Raw genomic sequence first — 24,805 nt, forward strand, 5'->3', positions numbered from 1 at the left:
CTGACAGATTTTAAAAGATCCACAGGTGGAGCTAATTATTTCACTTGTTATTCTGTGAGACCTGGAAAACATGCACTGTTTGGGGTCCTGAGGCCCGAGTTTGAGAACCTGTGCATTAGACAAACAGGAAATGTTTTCTGGATTTCTTAAATCATGCACAAATCAGTTAATCCAGAAAAGTTGCTAAACGCAGTCCTCAAGGCTCCCCAAAAGTTCAGGTTTTAGAGATATCCATGGTTGAGCACAGGTGGTTAAATTAAATTGACTGAGGCACCAATGAAGTCACCTGTGCTCAACCATGGATATCTCTAAAACCTGAACTGTTGGGGAGCCTTCAGGGCTGCGTTTGGGAACCTCTGAGTTAATCTATTTTACTGGGTCAGTAATTATCACACCTGCTTTCACAGACAGAAATCCTCAAAACATGACCTGTTAGAAAAACTAGAGGGTTGAGAACCACTGCACACGACTGTAAGTTCCTAGAGCAGAGGTTCCCAAATTTCACCAATACTGTCCAGGTTTTAAGGATATCCATGTTTGAGTCCAGATGGTTAAATCAAATTGAATGACATACTAATTAAGTGAACTGCGCTCAAGCATGGATATTCTTAAAACGTGGACTGTAAAGGCGAGTTTGGGAACATCTGTCCTAGAGGCAAGGTGATCCTTACAACGTGTGCTAAATCAGATCTGCACAGTTCTTATAATTAAAATATCCGTGCTATACTATTGAAAGAACCTGGTTTTAAGTCTTATGCTATCTCCGACAAGTATATTTTTCTTATGAGCAGATACCGTGTTAATGTCAGTATATTTGTAGGTAGGTTGTTCAATGCTGAACATCTGGCTCTATAGAAGTTTGCATTTAAAAACTGTCCCTGGGGGGGGGCACCTTTGGTGGAACGCATACCTCAATATATGGGAGTATGAAATAGCAGCGGCCAGTTATCAGGTGCTCCCCAATCTTCCCCTACCCTGCGAGACAACGCGCCCCGCTGGTGGAACAGTCATCATTACTGTCACAGCACTGAGGACTTGGATTTGATTCCCACCATGACCCTGTATGTGTGGAGTTTGTATGTTCTCCTAGGGTTTACATGGTTTTCCTCCAGATACTCCGCTTTCCTTCATCAAGCCAAAAACATACTGATTGACTGTATTAGAAAATATATAGTGTAGATGTTGCCAGGAATGAAGTGAATGACTAAATACTCTCTGTATAGCACTGTGCACTATATAAACAACTGTTAGCAAATAAGTCCAATACTGTAAAGTATCAAACAGAAAGGCTGCTGCTAGGTTTGGGAGTTCCAAACCTAGAGCGCCCTCCTCCCCTTCTCCCTGCACTAGCAGCAGCCTCCAGCTCAGCACTACACCCCCACCCACAGGACAGCCCTCCCCCATTACACACATCACACATCAGCAGCAGCTCTCCTGCATGTACACACAGTCACACACTGTGCTGCTGCTGTTGATCCTGCTTTTAGCACACAGCCTCAGCCGCCCAGACTGGAACAGAGAGCAGGCAGAGGGAAAGGCGAATGCGGAGAAGGCGGTGGAAGGGAGGAAGAGTGGATGGAAGAGGGAGGAAAAAGGGGGATATAGAAGGAACAGACAAGGGGCTGCCAAATAGGACAACGTAAGAGGATCCCAGACAAAGCCAAGTGCTTGCTGCTGCAGCTGGGTCCAGGAGGAGCTGTAAGTGTACATCCAAGGGGTGGCAGTGTGCCTGGCTTTTTGTTTTGGTTGTTTTTATAAATGATGAAATCCTCATTTATGGGCTTGTGGTAAGACCCTGAGCCCTGTCCTCCTTGTCACTGGGCTGGCTGCTAGGTCACAGCATGTGATTGGTATCAATGCAGACTCCGGGAGTTTTCAGCAATCATTATATATCTGCAATAACTCTGTATGAGTATATGTATGCTGTGTCTGAGCATAATGTATTACACAGCTGCTACATTAGACTTTATGGTATCCAGGTCCCGGTGTGTCACAGGGATATTCTTGGGTGTCATCAATTTGTTAAGATTCTCAAAAAAGCAGATTGTCATTGTGAGCTAAATGTTTTGTAGTCACTTCTGAGTATGTTCCCATTGCACAGAAAGTCCTGCACAGATGTTAGAGCATCTCTACCCCATTATGTTACAGCACTAATATGAACAGTGACCATTAATGGAGCAGTCACTGACTGTTACTGTCTGGATTACTATCAAATGGTCTCTGATTCTTTATTCACAAGACTGTTCTGAGTCAGAAGTCTCTCAAATTACTGATTATTAAAAGGTATGAATATATATATAAATATATATTGTGCCTTCATATTTGTGCTCAGTGACAAAATTGAAAAGCGGATAAATTGTATTATTAATGATTTATATCATTTTCTTCCTGTCAGGACATACCCTGCTATAAGAGGTAGGATCATTCTCCTTGAGCTGCAATAGATCATTTACATTCTCCTAAGCACACTTCTGCAGGGCAGCACAGCAGGCCTAGAAGAAGCAGGCAGGGGGTAAATCGCACAACTGTCATTTCCCGGATTGCATCTCTGTTTAAGCTAAATACTGTAGGATAAACTATTATTATATATACACATCAGATGACAAAAAATGACCTATAGCAATTTCTATACCGTAAGTCTTTGGGCATTTACTCAGCTCCAGCAAAGGCAGAGTGGGGCAATGCAGGAGACAGAAACAGACCTATGCCCAGAAATTATAACCTCAATTCAGTTGTCCATATTACAGGTATGTGAAAGTGATAAATCCATTTCTTATGCTGACTTTGATGAGTTCTACTATCATTCCGCTTCTGCTGATGAACAGTATTGTGCTGAGAACATTCTATGGTTCCAAAAATCATTTGCTCAGTGGTAGCATATTTTTGCTGTCAGTAGCATTGATCAAAGTCAGTGACTAGGGATTTGGGTACTGATGAGGTGCACTAAGCAGTTTCTAAATTACTGCCAGTCTGCAGTATGAAGTGGTGAATTTATGCTATGAATGGTGCCAGATCGCTTAATAAATATATCACCTGTAATGCATGATTTCCAGTGAATCCTACTGGAATGCGCTAACTATAATGTTGCAGATAAGTGTGTTGTCTATGACTTGAAGAGGTGTTTAGCTAGAGCTGCATCTATTTGCACACATGTATTGGTGTCCGCAATGCCCATTTGTCCATGTGCCTGATCCAATGTGGTGACTCTTGCCTGAGTCTGTAGCTCTTGTGTAAACACTGGCATCTGTCACAGCTTTCTGTGTCCTAGTTGCTTACATCCTCAATAGGTGATGGTTAGCATTTATTATTAGCTGCACGGCATACCTTATTAATTTTAGGTGCTATTAATTATTTCTATAACGCTAGCATAATCCACCAGCACTTTACACGTGGAAGCATGAGTAGTAACAAACTGTCACACTATACTAGTGATTATATAAGTACAAATTAAAATGATACATTAATCATTACCACATTAGTCAAAGATTATTCACTCAGAAAATCATTGTTGCAAGTTAACATAGTGCTGATCCTCCATTGTTTGGATGACACTTTATTAGGTTAGGTGTGACACTGTCTGGGTCTGATTGTGATCAGGTCGAGCGTCTTAGAAGACGGTTAGGGAACCTTGTGTTTTCAACCACTTTTCTACAAGAGAGAGCAGTAATTATTAACTTGTGGAAGTAAATGGATAAAGCAAACGTAATTTGTTGAAGTTTGGATATATGTATGCTTATTTTGCATATAATTGTATTTTTCTTGCTGCGTAGAACATACTTTTAGTGCTAATTAGTTTGAGTGCCATGCTTATCTGTCTTATTGTATTGCATGCTTAAACACTCTGCACCTCATTTACAACGTGCAGTGCATGCGCAAATCAACTTGGTCTAGCGCCTAGGTATTACTCCTCTAGGTTTTAGCACAAAACAAAAACACTCGAGCTACATTTTTATGTATTGCCAATGGTATCAACTCATATTGTTGTCTCCTATTGCATAGTCCAACAGAGAGTATGTTCATGGCTGGGTGTCTCATTTCATACACTGGTAAATTCTATCTCAAGACCGACTTGTTTTTCCCTACAAATTTGTTCAAATTGGTAAATATTGTCTATCCATGAACTACTTGATTTCTCAGACTTCCATTAGATAAAGCATGATTGATAAGACATGTATTGTATATGCCACCCCTCTGTGAAGTTTCATCCAAATCAATCTAGTGGAAGGCCCAGAAAAGGCTCCCCGGGTAAAAGTTCTGCCCAACGTACACCAACGTGAGGTCTGGCCGGGAACTCAACCGTCTAGTATGTCTTCTGGGATCCAATGTTACCACTCTGGGAAGTTTTTCGTCTAAATCCATGCAGTGGAAGGCTCAGAACAGGCTCCCCTGGCCAAAATTTAGCCTACCGTACACAAACGGGAGGTCCGACTGGGACCCTAACCCCCTTAAAACCTGGCCAGGATCCAACTGGACCACCTCATGTTGGTTTCATCCCAATTGGTGCAAGGGAGTCAGAATGCATAACCAGGCAAACAAACAAATAGACCAATGAATTATGTATCTATAATACTCTATGTACAGCCTGTTGTTGTTAGTCAATCTCTGTCCCATCCTGTGCAGTAGATAAAGCAGATTAATGAAAACAACTGGACATAATGCAGTCTGTCTCTGAGCCCCTGTAGTGAGCCGTTCTATTTCCATGGCACTATCAGTTACCTGGTGGCTAATCTGATCTTGAATTGTCCTTGTTGTAGATTGTGAAAGAGCAATTTTATAATTGTTATCTCTATTTTTTTTTAGGAAGAAAATTGTGCTGAGATCTTCCTATCACCAGAGAACAAGTGATGAGTGCTTCCCACACAGCTATTGCTCCATTGACCCCCTGTATGGAGGGCTTACCTCCACTGCCAAAAAGCCTTAGTGGTTTGCTGAACTCAAGTGGAGGGTCAGGCTGGCGAGACCTTGAAAGAGTCTATGCACAAAAGTCTCGTATTCAGGATGACTTAAGCCGTGGAGGTTCAAGTGGAAGCTCCCAAGCTCACCCAAAGCCCCCAAATCTAGATGCTGCACTTGCTTTACTTAGGAAAGAGATGGTAAGTTACTCTTAATTTGTTAGACGATTATATATCTATACGCGTATAGGTGCCCAGACCTGGAAAAAACAAATCTGCTTCTCTGACAAATAGTAGTAACGTCATACACACATGATCACTGTGTGTTTCCTTTTATCATCTTTGTGAAGAACACTAGTGCACAAAGGGAAATTAAAGGGAAAGTTTGTAATCGCTTTAAAATGTAGTTTTAGTATATTTTTTGGCCTAATGCTTAAAATTACAGAACACCCTTATCAGGGAAGCCTAAGTTCCAAGCTTTCAGGATAATCTAACCCATGTGTGTGAGCCATACTACAGTCTTACAAAATGTGATTTTCTATAATAGCACTTATAAATTAAGACTGTTCACTCATATTATGTGTAAGAAGGTCTATTGAAGATCCAGATTGCTCTCTAATACTATCTACTAGTTTTTCAATTCTATTTGCCTCCTAACACTGTATAACCTCTATATAAAAAGGGGGGAACCCATCAGTGGGGATCCAGATGAAAGGTCGACAATGAATAGGTTGATGGTCGACACAAAAATGGTCGACATGTTTTTCATGGGGGGGGGGTTTTCAACATTTTTAAGGTTACGTTTAGTCACCAGGGGGGTTAGGGTCAGGCTAGGTTAAGTGACCAGGGGGATGATTAGGGTTAGACACTAGGGGGAGGATTAGAACAGGGTTAGAAAAAAAAAATGTGCAGATAATTTTTGTGTCGACTTTTGCACTGTAGACCTTTAGTCCATGCCGTTGACTGTTGATTTTGTTACTGTCAATTTTTTATATCCCATCAGCGTTCCTTATACTGTATATTTGTGTGTAGAGTTCCCACTTGTATTTCTTTTTGTTAAATGCTTTTAAAATAAAGGTGTTTTTTTTCAGACATTGTATAGGTGCAGAATATTAACAATCAATTTATTAGAATAAAGGTCTTAGCCTAGAATTGTGAGCTAACTCCCTAGTGTTTAGGGCCATGAGGATATTTGAATAATTTAATTGGAGTGAAGTCTAGAAAGAGGGGCAATATCTGTCAGCGCTCTCAAGCAGGGAATTAGTGATACCACTAGCTGCTCTCCCAGGAAGTGTCCTTACTTCCTTTTACATAGAAGGAGTCTGTCCCCAGGGTGAGCCACAGTGGCCATTTTGGGATAGTCCACACTCCAGGGAACGTTTGTAGCATATGTTGTCCTACATAATCGATAATCCTAAGAGTTATATATCTGACTATATATAATTGTATTCAATAACGTATATGAACGTTACTATGGTAACAATTATGGGTCTAATAATTATATACCAGGGAAGATCGCTATATTATTGATAAATAGCAGTGCCCATTTTTGGGAGGTACATAATGGGATAACACAAATGGTTTATACATCTGAAAAAACACACACAAAAATAAGAACCATGCAGAATAAGGAATAGACATTATAAGTAAATAGTAGAAACAAACATAAAAATAACTCACTTACCACATCAGACTATATGTGTTATTTCTATTCATAGATCATCATTCAACTCCCAGCCTCAAGTTGTTGCCCACCTGTTTGATATTTAGTTTATCTTTTGCCTTCTCAATTCTTGAACACTATATTTCTGTGACATATCAGTTTTGTCCAATTGTAGTTTGGGTTTACCAGATACCACAGAGCGCTACTTCCCCCCCCCCCCCCCCCCCTTTTTTCTTATTATAATTGGAGTGATGTGTTAGTTACGTTGTTACAAGAATCATGGGAAGCCCAGGGCGAGAGGCTTAGGTGCAGTAAGAAGATTGGGAAATTGGATCGGCTATTTTTACTCATGGGTGCTTATTATGTAATTAAGAGCATATGTACCATGTCTTTAAAAATCTAGTTAGCAAAGTGACACCCCTTTAATTAGGAGATGGGAATGATGCATTAATTGCACATGGGTCATTAAAATTCCAGTATTAAGTATGTGGCTACATTTTCATCTCACTCTACACAGCCTCCCTATAAAAGTTTTAATTGTATTTTTGTTTACAATTATACTGTTGCAATAGCATTTTCTGTGTTAAAATATATATGAAAGCCATTCCTGTTTATTTATAATATACAGCTCTTTTTCCACAGTTGTTTTGCATTTCCACAGCATTGGTATCTATAGTACTACCATGGTACCTTGCTTATCATTTTGTATACCATTTTCCGACTTGAATGTGTTTTGCAGAAGTAGTACAGTGTATGAGTGACCTATAGGCAACTATCTAGTTGTAATATCGCTAACATCACAAAAGGCCATTTTTTTTTCATATTTTGATCAATTTGATAATTAGCTCCTGTCATTTAGCTATGTGACATCAGGGTGCTTGCTTAGGTGTTATTGTTCCTAGGAACCAGTCAAGTACCACATTAAAATAGACAGAATTAGATTAGTCACTTTTGGCAATACCATTTATTACCTTTGGCAATAGTTTAGATACATGGCTTCCAATGTCTTTCCTATGTTTGACATTTCAGTCTGTACAAGCTAGCGAAACACTCACATTCAAGAACCACACTAGCCCCTTCCATGTGAAAGTAACCATCACCACTATCCGTGTGCAGTTGCACAAGTCATATGCTTGGTGCGTGAAATCAGTGTGTGTGTGTATATATACATACATACAAACACACACTGTTCTCCCCATGTTTTATATTCCCTCGCCGTCTGGCACTGTGCACGGCCGAAAGTCATGCGGCGCTGACATTACATATAGAAACCGGAGCGCGAGTTATTGGTTGTGTCACAGTACTGGGAGGCGTCACACTGAAGGGCAGAGCAGATCCCTCCCCACCAGTATAAAAGGAAGGGTGCAGGGTTGCCCAAGGGATCATTTGGTGAACAGTGATAGAGTGGACAGGCTGCACCCACTCTCTGCATATCAACTGCTCAATGTTTGTAGCTGATTGTTACAGTAACTTATGTGTTGCCAGCTAGTAGGGCAGTATCTGAGCAGCACTGGCTATCTGTGTCCAGCCAGATAGTGGGGCAGTATCTGGGTGCAGCCAGCACGTGGGACAGTGTCTCTGTGTTCAGCCAGTGTGTTGTTTGTCTTACTGGGCCTTTTGTGTAGCCAGCAAGTGGGTCAGTTTTTGGACAGTGCTGCCATCTGTGTCCAGCCAGCAAGTGGGTCAGTTTTTGGACAGTGCTGCCATCTGTGTCCATCCAGCAAGTGGGTCAGTATCTGGACAGTGTTGCCATCTGTGTCCAGCCAGCAAGTGGGTTAGTATCTGGACAGTGTTGCCATCTGTGTCCTGCCAGCAAGTGGGTAAGTATCTGGACAGTGTTGCCATCTGTGTCCAGCCAGCAAGTGGGTCAGTATCTGGACAGTGTTGCCATCTGTGTCCAGCCAGCAAGTGGGTCAGTATCTGGACAGTGTTGCCATCTGTGTCCAGCCAGCAAGTGGGTCAGTATCTGGACAGTGTTGCCATCTGTGTCCAGCCAGCAAGTGGGTCAGTGTCTGGACAGTGTTGCCATCTGTGTCCAGCCAGCAAGTGGGTCAGTATCTGGACAGTGTTGCCATCTGTGTCCAGCCAGCAAGTGGGTCAGTATCTGGACAGTGTTGCCATCTGTGTCCAGCCAGCAAGTGGGTCAGTATCTGGACAGTGTTGCCATCTGTGTCCAGCCAGCAAGTGGGTCAGTATCTGGACAGTGTTGCCATCTGTGTCCAGCCAGCAAGTGGGTCAGTGTCTGGACAGTGTTGCCATCTGTGTCCAGCCAGCAAGTGGGTCAGTATCTGGACAGTGTTGCCATCTGTGTCCAGCCAGCAAGTGGGTCAGTATCTGGACAGTGTTGCCATCTGTGTCCAGCCAGCAAGTGGGTCAGTATCTGGACAGTGTTGCCATCTGTGTCCAGCCAGCAAGTGGGTCAGTATCTGGACAGTGTTGCCATCTGTGTCCAGCCAGCAAGTGGGTCAGTATCTGGACAGTGTTGCCATCTGTGTCCAGCAAGCAAGTGGGTCAGTTTCTGGGCAGCACTGCCATCTGTGTCCAGCCACCAAGTGGGGCAGAGTTTCTTGTCCAGCCAGCGGGTTGTTTGTGTTACTGAGCCTTTTGTGTAGCCACCTGTGTCAAGCCACCAAATGGGGTTGACTATCTTTGTTCATATAGCAAGTGAGACAGTATCTGGGCAGCTCTTAAAAAAATATTTGTATACAAAAAGCAAATGGGCAGTATCTGGGCCACTCTAAAGATATTGTCTACTCTAAAACAAATTAAAACCTCCTTAAGGATTTATATGAAGTAGAGCACACTAAATAATCTGAAGCTGATTACACTAGAGAGAGACCAAATCCTACAGGCTTTGATTATGAAAAAGCTGCCTACAACTGTGCAACTAAGAAGAGAATTATATATTCAATGTTAATCTCTAGTTTAAATCAATATACGGTCAGGATTTCAACATTCATTATTGTGAAGGCCCCCACTGGCTGGCAACATTTTCTGGGGAGAACACTGAATATAGCTACTTATGTATAGCAAATATGTATTACTTGCCCAGGTGCTCTCATGCAAAAAAGGTAAACGGAGTCCTCTTCTCGGCATCGGCACTCAGGAAACGTAGAATAGATGGGTCAGCTTCCAACAGGTATGTTCCATCGTTTCGGAATGTAATTCTTTCTTCAGGGAACATCATACATAACTTAACACTCACTTTAAATACCCAGGTGTGAATATACAGCATGGACCCTGCAGGCCACGCACCGACCGCAGCGCCCCCTTCTGTTGAAACCGGAAGTGCGTCGACTCGACCATGCAAGTCAGCTTGGTCACCATAGAAACAGTGTATACATAATACTGGGACCATTAGGTTTCATGTTTACAAAGTGTTTCTATGGCTACCGAGCTGACCCCAGCAGGGTCACATCGTCACATTGACGCACTTCTGGTTTTACCAGAAGTAGACGCCACGGCCTGGGTATTTAAGGTGAGTGTTAGGTTATGTATGAGTGCCAATGCAGACTGCAGGACGGACATAATTTTGGCTCTGTACACCCCCACAATGGATTTGAAATGAATAATAGAGATGCAATTGAAGTGCATCATCTTTAATTCAAGGAGGTGAACAAACATATGGTATGAAAAGTTTAGGAATTGCACCTATATTTATATACAGTTTCCTATTTTCAGGGACTCAAATCTAATTGGACAAATAACATAATCATAAATAAAATGGACATCACCAAATGCTGGGTTTCCTCCCTTGTCATGCTTTGCCAGGCCATTACTGCAGCTGTCTTCAGTTGTTGGTTGTTGTGGGTCTTTCTGCCTTTAGTTTTCTCTCACCAGTGAAATGTATGCTCGATCAGGTTGAGACCAGGTGATTGATTTGGCCATTACAGAATATTCCACTTCTTTGCCTTTAAAACTCCTGGGTTGCTTTCGCAGTATGCTTTGGGTCATTGTCCATCTGTACTGTGAAACGCCGTCCAATCAACTTTGCTGAATTTGGCTGAATCTGAGTAGACCTTATATCCCATACACATCAGAATTCATCCAGGCTGCTCCTGTCTTCTGGCAAATCATCAATAAACACTAGTGCCCCAGTGCCATTGGAAGTCATGCATGTCCATGGCATTACACTGCTTCCATTGTGTTCTACAGATGATGTGGCATGCTTACGGTCATGAGCCATTCCAGGCCTTCTCCATACTTATTTTCTTCCCATCATTCTGGTACAATCTGAACTTAGTTTCATCTGTCCAAAATACTCCTCTCCGGAACTGGGCTGGCTTTTTATTTACATGTTTTTTGCAACGTATAATCTGGCGTTTTCTATTCTTGAGGCTAATGAATGGTTTGCACCTTGTGGTGAACCTTCTGTATTGTGAAGTCTTCTCTTTATGGTAGACTTGGATAAATATATGCCTTCCTCCTGAATAGTGTTCTTCACATGGCTAGATGTTGTGAAGGGTTTTTTCTTTACCATGGAAAGGATCCTGCTATCATCCACCACTTTTGTCTTCTGTTAACGTCCAGTCCTGTTTGTGTTACCGAGCCGCTGCCTTTTTTTTTTTTTCAGAATGTACCAAACTGTTGATTTGGCCACTTTGTTGTTGCAGCCTAAGGATGGCCTGTGTCACTATCATTGAGTTGCTATGGGCAACATGTCCACTTCTATAAACCTGCACTTTTGTAAATATACCCCTTGGAATCAACTCCAGACCTTTTGCCTGCTAAGTTAACAAAAGGATGTAGGAATAGCCCAGACCTGTCCATGAAACCGATTTTGAATCCATTGTCCAATTACTTTGGTCCCTTGAAAAATAGAGGGCTACACATTAAACAACTGTAATTCCTAAACCCTTCCTACAATTTCAATGTGAATACCTTCAAATTTAAACTGATAATCTGCACTTTTAAACCATATTCATTACTAGCTGTTGCATGTTGCTTTGTCATGATGAATTCGCTTCTGCCAACATAATATTTTTTTGTTTATTTTTTTTTTAGGTGTTCTAGTTGTATTGCTTTACATATAGGGACTCTGTCGTGGGAGTGGCCCACATGGCCAGCAGCGCTATACAGGCTGGTGGAAGCAGCACCTACACCCACCGCTCACACCAATGTCACTGTGTGCCCTGTGCACAGAATTGCTATGTAGTCTATCCTATTCACGTGAATGCGGCCCAAAGCACTTCTCCCCCCGCCCCTTACCGGCCATGGTGCCACACCTATCTCTTGTATTGATGATTTCAATACATTTTGTTTTTGTTATTGCTCAGCTTTAACTGGATGGATCGTGATGAAACAAAGTGCAGGTTATTTCTAGGAGTTTCCGCTACAAAATGATGCAGCTTTTATGAAAATGGGTTCAGTAGTTTTTGCATCAGCTTGGAACGAACAGACAGATACAACATTCTTATTAATATAGATATAACTTTACAGAGCCATACCTAGACTTTTTGGTGCCCTGTGCCAGAAAGAGCATTGGCGCCCCCCCTCATTTTTCAAAGGGACATAATGCACCCAAAAAAGGGGAATGGCCTCATGGGAAAGGGCCAGGGAAGAGATAGGGGAGGCCAGGAGATGCTGGGGATGATATAAGAGGAAGCTACAAGTGAGAATGATAATAAACAAAAATTTGACAGACGCAAACAGCGCCCCCTGATCTGTGGTGCCCTGTGCGATGGCACCGGCCGCACTACCCTAGCTACGGCCCTGTAACTTTAATATATTTTGTTAAACCGCTAAAATAACACAAATTGTGTCAGTATCCATATATTATGGCTGTGTCTTTGTGTATAATACATGCGCGTGTGTGTATATGTGTGTGTGTGTATTAGGGGTGTGCACCGGCCACTTTTCGTGTTTTGTGTTTTGGATCTGGATCTTTCTTCGTGTTTTGGATCTGGATTGGTTTTGCCAAAACCACCCTTCCGTGTTTTGGGTTCTGGGTTTTGTGTTTTGGATCTGTATTTTTTTTTAAAAAAGCATAAAAACAGCTAAAATCACAGAATTTGTAGGTTTTTCTGCTCCTATGCTATTATTAACCTCAATAACCTTAATTTCCACTCATTTCCAGTCTATTCTGAACACCTCACACCTCACAATAGTGTTTTTATGTCCAAAACGTTGCACCGAGGTAGCTGGATGACTATGCTAAGCGACACGAGTGGGCGGCACAAACACGTGACCCATCTAGGCGTGAAACTGCAGTGGCAGACAGGATGGCAGTTTGAAAAACTAGGCCCCAAACTGTACATAATGCAAAGAAAAAAAAGAGGTGCAAGATGGAATTGTCCTTGGGCCCTCCCACCCACCCTTATGTTGTATAAACAGGACATGCACACTTTAACAAACCAATCATTTCAGCGCCAGGGTCTGCCACACAACTGTGGCTGAAATGATTGGTTCGTTTGGGCCCCCACAAAACAAGCTGGCAATTAATGTGTCCCTGCACAAACTGGCTCTATGGAGGCAAGATGTCATCCTCATCCTCCTCATCCACCGATTCCTCACCCTCTTCAGTGTGTACATCCTCATCCTCACAAAGTATTAACTCGTCCCCACTTGAATCCACCACCACAGGTCCCTCTGTACCTTCTGGAGGCTGGTCTCCCTGGAAGAGCTGATAATTCATTTTGATGAACATCATCTTCTCCACATTCTGTGGAAGCAACCTCCTACGCCTTTCGCTGACAAGGTTCCCGGCTGCACTAAACACTCTTTCGGAGTACACACTGGAGGGGGGGCAACTCAGGTAAAATAGAGCCAGTTTGTACAGGGGCCTCCAAATTGCCTCTTTTTCCTGCCAGTACAGGTATGGACTGTCTGCCATGCCTACTTGGATGCTGTCACCGATGTAATCCTCCACCATTCTGTCAATGGTGACAGTATCATATGCAGTGACAGTAGACATGTCAGAAATTGTTGCCAGGTCCTTCAGTCCGGACCAGATGTCCAAACTTGGTCCTGCCTGTCCTGCATCACCGCCAGCGGGTTGCTTAGGATACCTAAGTTTTTTCCTGGCAGCCCCAGTTGCAGGAGAAAATGAAGAAGGAGCTGTTGACGTGTCACGTTCCGCTTCAGCTGACAGTGTGTTCACCAGCAGGTCTTTGCACCTCTGCAGGCTTGTGTCGGCCGGAAAGAGAGACACCACATAGGCTTTAAACCTAGGATCGAGCACGGTGGCCAAAATGTAGTGGTCTGATTTCAACAGATTGACCACCCTGGAATCCTGGCAAAGCGAATGAAGGGCTTCATCCACAAGTCCCACATGCCGAGCGGAATCGCTCCGTCTTAGCTCCTCCTTCACTTTCTCCAGCTGCTTCTGCAAAAGCCTGATGAGGGGAATGACCTGACTCAAGCTGGCAGTGTCTGAACTGACTTCACGTGTGGCAAGTTCGAAGGGCTGGAGAACCTTGCACAACACGGAAATCATTCTCCACTGCGCTTGAGTCAGGTGCATACCCCCTCCTTTGCCTATGTCATAGGTGGATGTATAGGCTTGTATGGCCTTTTGCTGCTCCTCCATCCTCTGAAGCATATAGAGGGTTGAGTTCCACCGTGTCACAACCTCTTGCTTCAGGTGATGGCGGGGCAGGTTCAAGAGTGTTTGCTGGCGCTCCAGTCTTCGGCACGCAGTCGCTGAATGGCGAAAGTGGCCAGAAATTTTTCGGGCCACCCAAAGCGTCTCCTGCACGCCCCTGTCGCTTTTCAGAAAATTCTGCACCACCAAGTTTATTGTGTGAGCAAAACATGGGACGTGCTGGAATTTGCCCAGATGTAATGCCCGCACAATATTGGTGGCGTTGTCAGATATCACAAATCCCCAGGAGAGTCTAAGTGGGGTAAGCCACTGGGCGATGATTTCCCTCAGTTTCTCTAAGAGGTTGTCGGCGGTGTGCCTCTTACTGAAACCGGTGATACACAGCGTAGCCTGCCTTGTAACGAGCTGGCGTTTCTGAGATGCTGCTACTGGTGACGCTGCTGCTGTTGCTGCGTAAGGTGATACATCTACCCAGTGGGCTGTCACAGTCATATAGTCCTTAGTCTGCCCTGTTCCACTTGTCCACATGTCCGTGGTTAAGTGGACATTGTGTACAACGGCATTTTTCAGGACACTGAGGACACTTTTTCTGACGTTTCTGTACAGTCTCGGTATCGCCTGCCTAGTGAAGTGGAATCTAGACGGGATTTGGAACCGGGGACACACTACCTCCATCAATTGTCTAAATCCCACTGCACTAATGGCGGATACCGGACGCACGTCTAACACCAACATAGCAGTCAAGGCCTCAGTTATACGTTTTGCTTCAGGATGACTGCTGTCGTACTTCATCCTCCTCGCTAAGGACTGTTGGAGGGTCAATTGTTTAGTAAAAGTAGTGGTGTTCCTACTTCCTCTCTGGGATGATGAACGACTCCCAGCAGCAGCAACAGCAGCAGCGGCAGCAGTAGGCGTAGCAATGCAGGATCCTCCAGAGGAATCCCGGATAGGAGAGTCAGTCATGCCAGTGACATGGCCTGCAGGACTACTTCCGATCCTGACTAAGGAGGAAATTGACGAGGAGGGAGTTGACGGTGTGGTTTGCAGGCGCTTGGATACAACAGGACAACGGGATTTAGGTGTCCCTGGACTGCTTACGGTCTTAGCCAAAGTTTCTGAACTTGACAGTAACTTTTTATGAACGCGCTGCAGGTGCCGTATAAGGGAGGATGTTCCTAGGTGGTTGACGTCCCTACCCCTACTTATTTCACCTTTACATATGGTACATATGGCAAGACAGTTGTTGTCCGGATTTGGATAGAAATATTGCCAGACCAAAGAGGTGGAATGTTTGGTCTTCTGCCCAGGCATGACCGTGATGGGCTTTTTCATCCCACGGACAACAACTGTCTCCCCCGGAGCCTGATTTAAACAAACCACATCACCATCAGAATCCTCCTCGCCAACTTCCTCCTCAGCGCCAGCTACACCAGTATCCTCATCCTGTTGTACTTCAACAGTGACATCTTCAATTTGCATATCAGCAAGTGGACTGTGGGTGCTCCTTTCAGCACTTGCAGGGGGCATGCAAATGGTGGAAAGAGCCACCTCTTCCCGTCCAGTGCTGGGAAGGTCAGGCATCGCAACCACCACCACACTTGGACTCTCCTTGGGGATTTGTGATATCTTCTTAGAAAGCACAGTTCTTCGCTGTGCTTTTGCCAGCTTAACTCTTTTGATTTTTTTAGTGGGAGGAGGGCTTCCATCGTCATGTGAAGCTGAACCACTAGTCATGAACATACTAGGGATCGACCTTAGCCGTTCCTTGCCACTCCGTGTCGTAAATGGCATATTGGCAAGTTTACGTTTCTCTTCAGCTGATTTAAATGTCTTTTTCAAGGTCATTTTCCTGAACTTTGCCATTTGGGATTGTATGTGCCCTCTACTATGACATTGGGCATCGGCCTTGGCAGACGACGTTGATGGCATGTTATCGTCTATGTCATGACTAGTGGCAGCAGCTTCAGCACTAGGAGGAAGTGGTTCTTGATCTTTCTCTATTTTATTTTTATCGGAGAAAGTTTGGTCCTCCATTTATGTTATATCGATTTGATATATACGTGCGGCTAAACACAGAAAATAATTTTTTTTTTGGTTTGGACTGGAGTGTACTTTGTGGGTTACAGCACCCTTTAACGGTCAAGCCAGCCGGCCCTTTACTTATGACACAGGCGCACTCTTGGCACTACTTTGTTGATGCACGTGCGGCTACTGCGCACACAATTCACAAACACAGAAAATAATTTTTTTTTGGTTTGGCCTGGAGTGTACTTTCGGGGGTTACAGCACCCTTTAACGGTCAAGCCAGCCGGCCCTTTACTTATGACACAGGCGCACTCTTGGCACTACTTTGTTGATGCACGTGCGGCTACTGCGCACACAATTCACAAACACAGAAAATAATTTTTTTTTGGTTTGGACTGGAGTGTACTTTCGGGGGTTACAGCACCCTTTAACGGTCAAGCCAGCCGGCCCTTTACTTATGACACAGGCGCACGCTTGGCACTACTTTGTTGATGCACGTGTGGCTACTGCGCACACAATTCACAAACACAGAAAATAATTTTTTTTTTGGTTTGGACTGGAGTGTACTTTCGGGGGTTACAGCACCCTTAACGGTCAAGCCAGCCGGCCCTTTACTTATGACACAGGCGCACGCTTGGCACTACTTTGTTGATGCACGTGCGGCTACTGCGCACACAATTCACAAACACAGAAAATAATTTTTTTTTTGGTTTGGACTGGAGTGTACTTTCGGGGGTTACAGCACCCTTAACGGTCAAGCCAGCCGGCCCTTTACTTATGACACAGGCGCACGCTTGGCACTACTTTGTTGATGCACGTGTGGCTACTGCGCACACAATTCACAAACACAGAAAATAATTTTTTTTTTGGTTTGGACTGGAGTGTACTTTCGGGGGTTACAGCACCCTTAACGGTCAAGCCAGCCGGCCCTTTACTTATGACACAGGCGCACGCTTGGCACTACTTTGTTGATGCACGTGCGGCTACTGCGCACACAATTCACAAACACAGAAAATAATTTTTTTTGGGGTTTGGACTGGAGTGTACTTTCGGGGGTTACAGCACCCTTAACGGTCAAGCCAGCCGGCCCTTTACTTATGACACAGGCGCACGCTTGGCACTACTTTGTTGATGCACGTGCGGCTACTGCGCACACAATTCACAAACACAGAAAATAATTTTTTTTTTGGTTTGGACTGGAGTGTACTTTCGGGGGTTACAGCACCCTTAACGGTCAAGCCAGCCGGCCCTTTACTTATGACACAGGCGCACGCTTGGCACTACTTTGTTGATGCACGTGCGGCTACTGCGCACACAATTCACAAACACAGAAAATATATTATTTTTTTAGCACTTGGGGGGAGCACCCCTGATGGACAGAGCACCCCCTGGACAACACTACAGCACTCCTTTAGGACTGGGACACTGCACAGGACTTTGGAGTGGACACAGCCCCTATGGAGAACTGACTGCACAACACAGTCCAGCCAGCCCCTATGGACTTTGAAGTAGTGGACACAGCCCCTATTAACAACAGCAGCACAGCACAACACAGCCAGCCCCTATGGACTTTGAAGTAGTGGACAACAGCAGCACTACACTACACTACACTACACAGCCCTAACTCCCACCCTCCCTCTTCACTGTCCACAGCCGAGTGAGAAAATGGCGCCGACGTGTGTACCTTATATAGGATCCAAAACCCGCGAGACTCGGAAGGCGGGATGATGACGTTTTGCCTCGATTTCAGATCCGAGTCAGGCGGGAAAAGTCGAGCCTGACTCGGATCGGACTCGGATCGGGGGGGCTCGGGGGGGTTCGGATTTCAGAAATCCGAACCCGCTCACCCCTAGTGTGTATATATATATATATATATATATATATATATATATATTTTTTTTTATTCATTTGCATTATTCTATAAGTGACAGTGTGAAACAGACACATATCCCAGTGAAGTGACTGCCACATGTTGTCAGCATAGTTCCTGTAGAAACTGAACACTCGTGTATTGTGAAATCTAAGTGGGTAAAACTATAGGATATCCGTGGAATTCATGACCTAATTGTTTTACTATTCAGTGAGATAAATACTGGGATATATCCAGCTGTTGTCAGTAAGTCCAAGCCCCAGTGTATTGTTTTGAGACACAATAAGTACATTTCTGATAATATAAAGCAGTAGTAAACAATTAATACATGACCTACATTAGCATGACCAATTTGTTGCATTTTTCCCGTTCAGTTTTACTGTCATTCCATTTATAGCAGTTGCTGTTACTTATTAGCTATATAAAACTTTATTCTGAATGGTGTTACATGTTCAGAAATGAAAAGGAAAATATCCTGCATTTAAGGTTAAATGATTTACCCACTACTAAAAACAGACACAATATTGTGCAAAGCCAGAGCACTTCTATAAAATGCCATGGGTCGGTCCCAACCCCCCTCCTACCCATGTGATGTCATGAAGAGGTATCTGGTGCCTCCTGGACCAGGCTTCCTGGGCACCAGCAGCACACCCCTAGCTACAGCCGTTTTGAGTGACCAAAATGTTGAGTCTATAGGAGTTCTATAGTCAGGTATTTTTATGAAGCAGGTGGAGCTTATACTGATGGGTTAAGTGGGGTTTGGGTTAGCATTAGGGTTAGGCACTAGGGGGTGGGTTAGGGTTAGGCATTAAGGGTGCAGGGAGAGGAAGGTTAGGTTTAGACACTAGGGGGGAGGTTAGGGTCAAGCACCGGGTTAAGTTAGGGAGAGGTGGAGGGTTAGGGTACTGACCGACAAGTGTCGATATTCTAACCCTGTTGGGATGTCGGCGTCTGGATTTTGACTGCCGGGATACCAAGTCCGTTATCCCGTACCCATCCCGTTGAGACAATTCCATGACCTAAAGTTTCCCATGCTTTTGCCATGAAGCTTTACAAGTCTATAAAAAAAAGCCACTAACCAAATTCTGTATATGTATAATATAAACCTACTTGTTCTTCTTCCTATCCAGTCTTGCTGAAAACAAGCTTTTAACTGTTTTAAGGGTAATATCAGTTCTTGGCCATCCAGTTGGGTTGGGTATGGGATTCTGGCAGTCAGAATGCTGGCCGTCAAAAGGCTGAAAGCGGCATCCCGATGCTTGGTATCCCGACGGGTTAGGTAAGTATCCTTACTCTCTCCCCTTAACCCTATAACCCTAACCCTCCTTTTTTGCATCCTAACCCTCCCTACCTCACACTCTAGCAGTCCCGGTTAGTGCCTAACCCTAACCCCCCTCCCCAGGGTGCCTAAACCTAACAACCCCCTCCCCCTCTTCCCTGCGCGGCCAACAGCTAATGGCGGCCACTATACTTGCGATCGGGATACCGGCTTATGGGATTCCGGCGTCTGCATCTCCACTTATGTCGGGATACCAGCGTCATTCTTCTGTCCACGGTTTGGGTTTCCGGCGCCAGGATTTTAGCAGCCGGCATCCCGATGGTAGGTATAATGACTACATCCCATCCTGTTTAGAATGTTTGGGACTCTGGAATTTCAAAATAAAGCTGATGTATTGTACGATATATCGTTCCGATGCAGATCAGAATGATATATTATACACATTGTATAGTGTGTACACCCGAACTGTCGTTCATCGCATCGTCCCATCTGCTGTTCTGCGTGGCAGATGGGACGATTCAATGAACTAAGCGGTGTAGTTACATACAGCATGTAACCATACATCACGCCATCGTACACCAGATCGTGCAGTGTGTATGACGTGTGCAATGTTTTTTTACATCGCACCACACCGTCGCTGAGTCGTGCCATCGTATGTTGTGTACCCAGCTTTAATGTTTATATTGAAAATTATCAATGTCTTTCCTACACTGCCCATGTATTTCCCCCTTATTAAATAGATTACCAACCATTCTCACAGTGACTATGGGGAAGATTTAGCAAATCTTGGAAAGATATATAGGGGAGAGAGATAAAATACCAACCAATAAGCTGTATATTTCTAGCACCATACAGGCTGCTTGTATAGTATCAATAAAACAGTTGCAGTTATTTCCTTAAAAAATAATAATGTTTTATTTCTATACCGACTTTTCTCACAATAAGGAGTATATTTACTAAAGTGCATTTTTTTTTTAGAAATGGAGATGTTGCCCATAGCAACCAATCAGAATCTTGTTAACATTTATCTAGCACATTCTTGAAGATAATAGCTAAAATCTGATCTCCACTTCTAAAAACCTGCACTTTAGTAATTATACCCCTAAAGGTGCATACACACGTAACTATTTTTTGAACGATTTAACTACAACGACGTCGTTATCGTTAAATCATTTATAAAATCGTTCATATTTTTAAGGTGGACATTAAACGATAATCGTTCATGTGCGTTCACGTTTGTAGTTCATTCTGACTGTCCAACAAACTATTTTCATTCAGAAAATCGTTCATGTTGTACAGAATGAACGATGTCCATTCACTGTATGCATGATTAAAAAATCGTTCATCGTTCATGAAAATCATTCATTACTTTAGTAACCAACGATTTTTATAAACTATTTTTGTTCACTTTTTTCAAGGGAAAATCTGGACGAAAATCGTACACTAAAATCGTTGGTTACTAACATCGTTGTGTGTGTATGCAGCTTAAGCCTCGAAGCACTTTACAGATCTGTCCTCCCTCGCACTTCTTTGCTACAGTAGGGCCAAACAGGCCCTCTAGGAGAGCCAGGTCCCATGAGACTCTGCTAGCCCTGGGTGTTTTTTTTGCGTATTTTTTTGTTAGAAAATTCATCTAAGTCGCAATGCGATGTGACTAGGACACCCTCTGGGACTGTGCTAATTAATTTGATTTGCGAGACTTGTATGTCTCTGTATACAGACTCAGTGCTGCTGATTAATTTGATATTCAACACTTGTATATCTGAGTGCGACTATCTTCTGGTGTGTCTCAGTACATCGCATTGCACTTAGACGCATTTCGGCAAAACAGAAAGACGCTAGCAGAGTTGCATGGGACCTGGCGGCCCACTTATGCCAGGCATGTCGCACTGTGTGGCGTATTGAAGATAGATGTAAGAGAACATGTCAATACATTATTGCTGAGGCAGCCATCTTGAACGCTCTCAGTTGCTGTTCTCTGTAATAATTCACATTGAAGCTTACAATATAAATTTCCCATCACAAGGAAAGAAATTACAGTACAAGCACTACACAGATGGGGCCCTGATTGGTTATTAATCCAAGACCCCAGTCAAAGGCAGTATGTGGAAAGACTGGGGTAATTTAGTATATTTTAAAATTGGTGCTAAAGTATGTTGTGTTTTTTATTTATTTATTTTTCAAAGTTTTACATTGCAAATGTTACTGAAATGGGAAATGCTCCCTGTCAGCCTTATAGCTGAATCTCCATTATAGAATGGAAGTGAAAGTGGACCTGTATGGTCAAAGATTGTTAAAGATGATTTTTGTATTTTCAGATGAATTATTGATGACATGTGAAGATTATTTTACAAGAAATAAAAATATATGGGCATTTTTTTTTTAACCTTTACATTGAAATGTAATAGATTACATTGTTTTTATAGAGAAGTCAGGATTTGTTCAGTGTAAATCGGCACCCTTTTAGCTGGATTTGGGGGCATATGTATCAAAGCTTGATGTGAGATACAGTTGTGAGATATATATCACCAACCAATCCGCTTTTAACTTACATTTTGCAGGCTGTGTTTAAGAAATGATAGTTTGGAGCTGATTGGTCGGTGATACATATTTCGCAATTTTATCTCACATCAAGCTTTGATACATATGCCCCTTAGTCTTAAATGTGCACATTCAATTGATGGAAGCTGCATATTTTTGATTTGTTGTATTACTGTGTAGTGTGTTACTTGGTATAACTACATGATCAATTGTTTGTTTGTGTTCTCAGGTTGGGCTGAGGCAGCTTGACATGTCTCTCCTTTGTCAGCTGTATTCACTTTATGAATCAATCCAGGAATATAAAGGTGCTTGCCAGGCCGCATCTAGCGCAGAATGTACTTACGCCATGGAAAATGGATATTTCGATGAGGAAGACGAGTACTACCAAGAGGCCGGTGCCCTCCATAAAGGTGGCAGGGAGGACTCTGAAGGAAATCTTACTTTAACTGTACCCGCCATTTCCAATGATGACTGGATACTTGAGAATATCTAATTTGCCAAATTAATATGTGGAAGAGGAGCTGGACATCTCCTAACAGTTTTCTAACCTTTCTTTCCAAGCCTTTTGTAATGGAAAGTGGTTTGTTACAATAATTTAAACAATTTGGGGCATGTTTATAAGAGTGCTCTATTCCTGCTCACTGCTGTGGGTGATGATGCTATCAGTAATTGGGAAGAAACTTTCATGTGCCTTTAACATCCGAAAGCACTTAAATGTGAGGAATGAGTTTTTCTAAAATCCTATATAATGTATAGCGCCGGAAAATCTCCACTAGTAATAAGATAGTAATTATACTGGCTTCCATCATCTGCCTTATATCAATTAGTGGGCAATGACCTATGTTGTCCTCATCATCATCTATTATTATTATTATATACTTAGGAAAGTTTCATATAATTACATGGTAATCTCATTTATGAATGTCTGGATGGGTCTCTATCTGAGCACTAGACTGATTACATTACTTTGCACTGCAGGTACTTTGTGCTTTCACTTCCTTAGATGGTTTGCTTTATTGAATTTAACCCTGTTGATTGATACACACTGCACTCTCCACCCAGCTTCAGTATGTCTAACCATTTGCAGGTTATGACATTATAGTGGCTGCATGGAATGCTGGCCATCTGTTTGTGGGCTAAACCAAGAGTTGCAACCTGGCCACTATTTTAAAAGCTAAGCTGGCAAAAATAGACTGTGCCAGTGTTATCAGTGGGGCAGAAACATGGCAGAGATGAGACCTCATTCACCATGGAACAGGTGTAAGTCTAATAATTCACTAGATAGTAGTGTCAAACTACAACATGGCTACCTCTCTGTTGGCATGACTGAGGCATGAACAATGGAGCCTCATGCCTCTTTTATGTTTTTAGTGAATTTATAGGCTCATGACCATTGGTGCATCCAGTGAAATAGCTGCCTCCTATATTGTTGTAGACAACATACGCCCTTTAAATCACATACAGAAGATACTTATGTTTTACATGGACAGATTTTGAGTTTAATAAAACTTTAGTGTTGAGAATGACCTCCTAAGCATTGCCAACTCCAGAGAACACGATCTTGCCATAATGCATACAAATTAAGAGTGTTTAATTGCACTGCTAATCCCCACAGACTCATAGCAAGAGACTGATATTCTATCTAAATACTCTTTCACACATCAGTTTTGTATGTTTGTGTGGGGGAGGGGGGGGTTCCACATGTTAATAAATATATGAAAAATAAGTCCCTAAAGATCCAACAGTGCCACTCCCCGTCATTGTGTTCTATACTTCTACTGAACATTTAGAATTAAAAATTGTGGCATGTCCTATTTCTCATATGATAACACACTAGTTGTACGATAGATTGTATTGGTAATGGCTCAATGTGTGGAGAACCCATTTGAAGCATTTCGTACACTTCAGTTTACGGCACATGTGTTCACACGCCTGAAGAATATGTAGACATGGACACACCTGAGTGAATAAATATGGTATGCTCTTGCATTTTTAATTTCATTGAATCGCATTGTTAAACACACACAAATGGTGCAGGATACATACACAGGAACACACGTCTTCAATTCTATATTTGATGCGCTTAACAGGTCTAAAACATGCATAAAATGTATCATATTAGCTTCAGTTTGCACAAGGTTTACAGCTAGTACACATTTTAGGAAGTTACTCGCCACAAGATACAACCCTTCTGCAGCTCGTACTTGTTAGAGGTTTGTAGTCTTCATCGTTTTAGAAATTTATTTTAACTTCAACCAGTGTTTAATGTTATAGTTTCACACTTTAGCGTATATGATGCTTGCTGTACCCTTTTGTTTGCACTTTCTTGTAATGTGCGCTGCCTCCGTTATGTACAGGTCGTACACCTATCCAGGCGCACAAACCCACTCCTAAAAGCGATTCTAATTTACACATGGATGCAAAAAAATCACACATTAAGTCTGACGTGTAGAAATGTAACATTCTATATTTAGGACTTTGAACATTTCTTTGCAATCGGCTAAGCAAAAACATAACTATTTGTTATTCTGTTTACTGTGTGTATATTTATTTAGGAAAAAAGTGGTCATACATTTTCTCCAATAAAAAATATTTGGTATACAGTATGTGTTTGGGCTCAGTCATGTGAGAAATTGATAATTTTTTAGTAACTACTAGCACTAAAACTGCAGATTTTCATGAGGAGACAGGAGCTAATGTATTCCAAACCACATTTGTTCTGATCTATGTCATTTGCAGACTGGTGGCTGCTTGCAATGCCCTTCTCTATTAGGTTTATTGACTAGAAGTCTCCCGCGTGCAGGAAAATCTTTCCTCAGGAATCACAGTTGGTTTGTATATATTTCAGGGACTTGGTGTAGCTACATTGATTCCTGTTCTTGGTTTGGTTAAGGTGTCTGTTATCAACTGGATCCATCCGGGGATATAGGGCTCCAGTTATCAGCAATACCAACTACTAGCTTCAAATTTTGTTTAGTATCACTGTGAGACT

At 42.8% G+C, this 24,805-nt stretch overlaps 1 protein-coding gene across 1 annotated transcript; it reads left to right on the plus strand.

The window, feature by feature from the left end:
• The first annotated feature begins 1,323 nt into the window (after positions 1 to 1,323).
• Positions 1,324 to 22,609, plus strand: FAM89A (family with sequence similarity 89 member A). The gene is made up of 3 exons (XM_088474405.1): positions 1,324 to 1,698; positions 4,801 to 5,093; positions 22,043 to 22,609. The coding sequence occupies exons 2-3, from the start codon at positions 4,845 to 4,847 to the stop codon at positions 22,304 to 22,306; spliced, it is 513 nt and encodes a 170-aa protein (XP_088330531.1). The 5' UTR covers positions 1,324 to 1,698; positions 4,801 to 4,844; the 3' UTR covers positions 22,307 to 22,609.
• The last annotated feature ends 2,196 nt before the right edge of the window (positions 22,610 to 24,805 follow it).

The sequence above is a fragment of the Taudactylus pleione genome, unplaced genomic scaffold, assembly GCF_031769625.1.
Source record: "Taudactylus pleione unplaced genomic scaffold, aTauple2 ptg000154l, whole genome shotgun sequence".
In the NCBI taxonomy this organism is placed as follows: Eukaryota; Metazoa; Chordata; class Amphibia; order Anura; family Myobatrachidae; genus Taudactylus; species Taudactylus pleione.